We start from the raw sequence: 2,500 nt of genomic DNA on the forward strand, positions 1-2,500 counted from the left end.
CATCATTATTATTTTGTTTTTGTGGTTATACTTATTGATATAATTATCATCATTTTCATAATTATTGTTGTCATTAATATTATCATTACCTTATTTTTTTCTTATTACCATAATTATCATAATAATCATTAATATTATCATCATCGTTATCATTATTATAATCATCATTATCGCTGTTTTTTTGTTTTATTTTTACTATAATTTTTTTTTCTAATATCATCTAATTTTTTTTTTTACTACTTGCCGTGATGATCATTATTATTATTTTATATTAATATTATTGTCATGATTATCATTATTATTTTCTGATCTTATCATTATTATCATCATTATTATCATTAACATTTTTATTATCATTTTCACAATCATCATTAATATCATCACCATCACCACTACCATTACCACCACCACCATCATCATCATAATCATCATCATCATCACATCATCATAATTATCACCATCACATCATCATCATTATCATCATTTTCACAATCATCACCACCATCATTTCTATTAAAGATGATGTTTATAATGTTATTGTTGTAATTGGAATTGTTTCCTTGTTATGTTGTATTCTTCTAATATATGTGGATACAGTTACCTTAGTACTGTCCATTTATGAATGTGTGTGTGTGTGTGTTTATGTGTTTGTGTGTGTGTTTGTGTGTGTGTGTGTGTGTGTGTGTGTGTGTGTGTGTGTGTGTGTGTGTGTGTGTGTGTGTGTGTGTGTGTGTGTGTGTGTGTGTGTGTGTGTGTGTGTGTGTGTGTGTGTGAATGAATGCGTTTGTAGGTTTATGCATGTACACACATACACACACACACATTCTCATATATGTGTATATTCATCCATTATATTAGTATTTAACATAACGACAATACTAACAATGATAACAACATCATGTGTGTATGACAATACGTATAGCATACATACATGAAGTGTGTTTGTGAGTGTGTGTATCCATGTATACATATATTTAGGATGTATGTTTATATTTTTTTCTTTCATTTAGAAATGCTTGTCTGCATTTTTATAAATGCTTGCTTGTATGTGTGACTGTCTACGTGTCTGTATTTTATCCGTATACTTCATTTCTGTACATCTCTCTAAATCATAATATAATCATCTCAAAATTTAGAAGCAAAGTAAAAGAAGAAAACGTTTCACCACAAACGTTTCTAGTCCAACTTGCATCCCACGAACTTAAACGTAGACGCAACTTTAGGCTTCAGTCATTTTGTGTTGATCACTATGAGCACACGAGTAGGTTTACCAGTAGAACAGACTTCCTTGTATCTCGTTGCCGATTGCAACTCCTTTCTAAGACAAAGTGTGTTCTTGCTCGGCCCTGCAGCACCATGGCGGACCCCAGCTATCCACAGATCAGCCGCAACCCAATCCTTTGTTGTCCATCTCTGAGGTAACGAACACACTCCTCAACCACCAGGATTAGACAAGGTGGTCACCCTAAAACAGGTAAAAAGAGGCAGTACATCTTTCGTGTTTTTTTTTTCTTACTTCCTCCTTGATTTATCTATTCTTTGTCAAATCGATAATTATCATTATTATTCTGTCTTACTCTATATCAAGTTGTTCTGTAGATAAGTATTTAGACTTGCGTCTGAGATTCGGCGCAGATAAAGAGTTTGTATCATTACAGTTTAATCTACGACGATGGAATACGATTTGTGCTGAATTTATTTCCCCTTTTTGATGTAAATACTAAATGCAATAGCTAAATCCACACACACACACACACACACACACACACACACACACACACACACACACACACACACACACACACACACACACACACACACACACACACACACACACCACAACACAACACACTTACTTCCCCAGCCCGCCTCCGAAAGCAGAATCTCTTAGTTATTTTCCTCCCTCCAGGGATAAAGAGGAAGAGGCCACCGCTGCTGCCGCCTCAGCTATACGAGGCAGTCCTGAAGTAACTCCAGAATCGCCAATCCTCGCTTAATCCCCGAATCCTAATCCGACAGAAGCTAATCACTCCGAGGGATTAACCCGCGAAGAACTAGCTCAGTCGAGGCGTCAGTTGTGATGGGAGGAACGAGTGCTTGTTTTGAAAGGGAAAGGAATGACATTAAAAAAAGTGAAGGGCGGAGAGGGAGGAGAGATGGAAAAGAAAGGGTGAATGGATATATAGTGGATAGAAAGAGAAGGAGGAAGAGAGAGAGGAGAGAGGGTAAAGAAGGAGATAGAAAAAATGTGAAAAATGTACAATATAAGAGACAATGTTTTTTTTATTTTCTTTAGGAAAAAAAAAACTTGATACCCCTTTAACGTCTTTAAAAATCGATAAAAAATAAAGAAAAAAAAAACTATTTTCCCCTTCAGTTCAGGATGAGAAATATTTGCATATGTCATTTTTTTTAACTCGTGTAGGAAATACACGTGAGGTAATATTGGCTTTCATTTTTTTTATAATGATGATTAAGAACATTATTATTAGAAATATAA

The 2,500-nt window shown here is 34.7% G+C and overlaps 1 protein-coding gene across 2 annotated transcripts in view; it reads left to right on the forward strand.

Annotated features, from left to right (window-relative positions):
- Positions 1-2,500, forward strand: part of ss (aryl hydrocarbon receptor spineless) — a 209,683-nt gene that overhangs the window by 204,568 nt on the left and 2,615 nt on the right. For both annotated transcript variants that reach the window (XM_086549979.1, XM_086549980.1), the window contains exons 10-11: positions 1,353-1,474; positions 1,910-2,500. The exon at positions 1,910-2,500 is cut by the window's right edge and continues 2,615 nt beyond it. In XM_086549979.1, coding sequence (XP_086406105.1) covers positions 1,353-1,422 — 70 coding nt within the window. In that variant the 3' untranslated portion in view covers positions 1,423-1,474; positions 1,910-2,500. The remainder of the gene's footprint in view (positions 1-1,352; positions 1,475-1,909) is intronic.

The sequence above is a fragment of the Penaeus japonicus genome, unplaced genomic scaffold (genome assembly GCF_977035675.1).
Source record: "Penaeus japonicus unplaced genomic scaffold, GWHDUDI00000001_assembly GWHDUDI00000002, whole genome shotgun sequence".
In the NCBI taxonomy this organism is placed as follows: domain Eukaryota; kingdom Metazoa; phylum Arthropoda; class Malacostraca; order Decapoda; family Penaeidae; genus Penaeus; species Penaeus japonicus.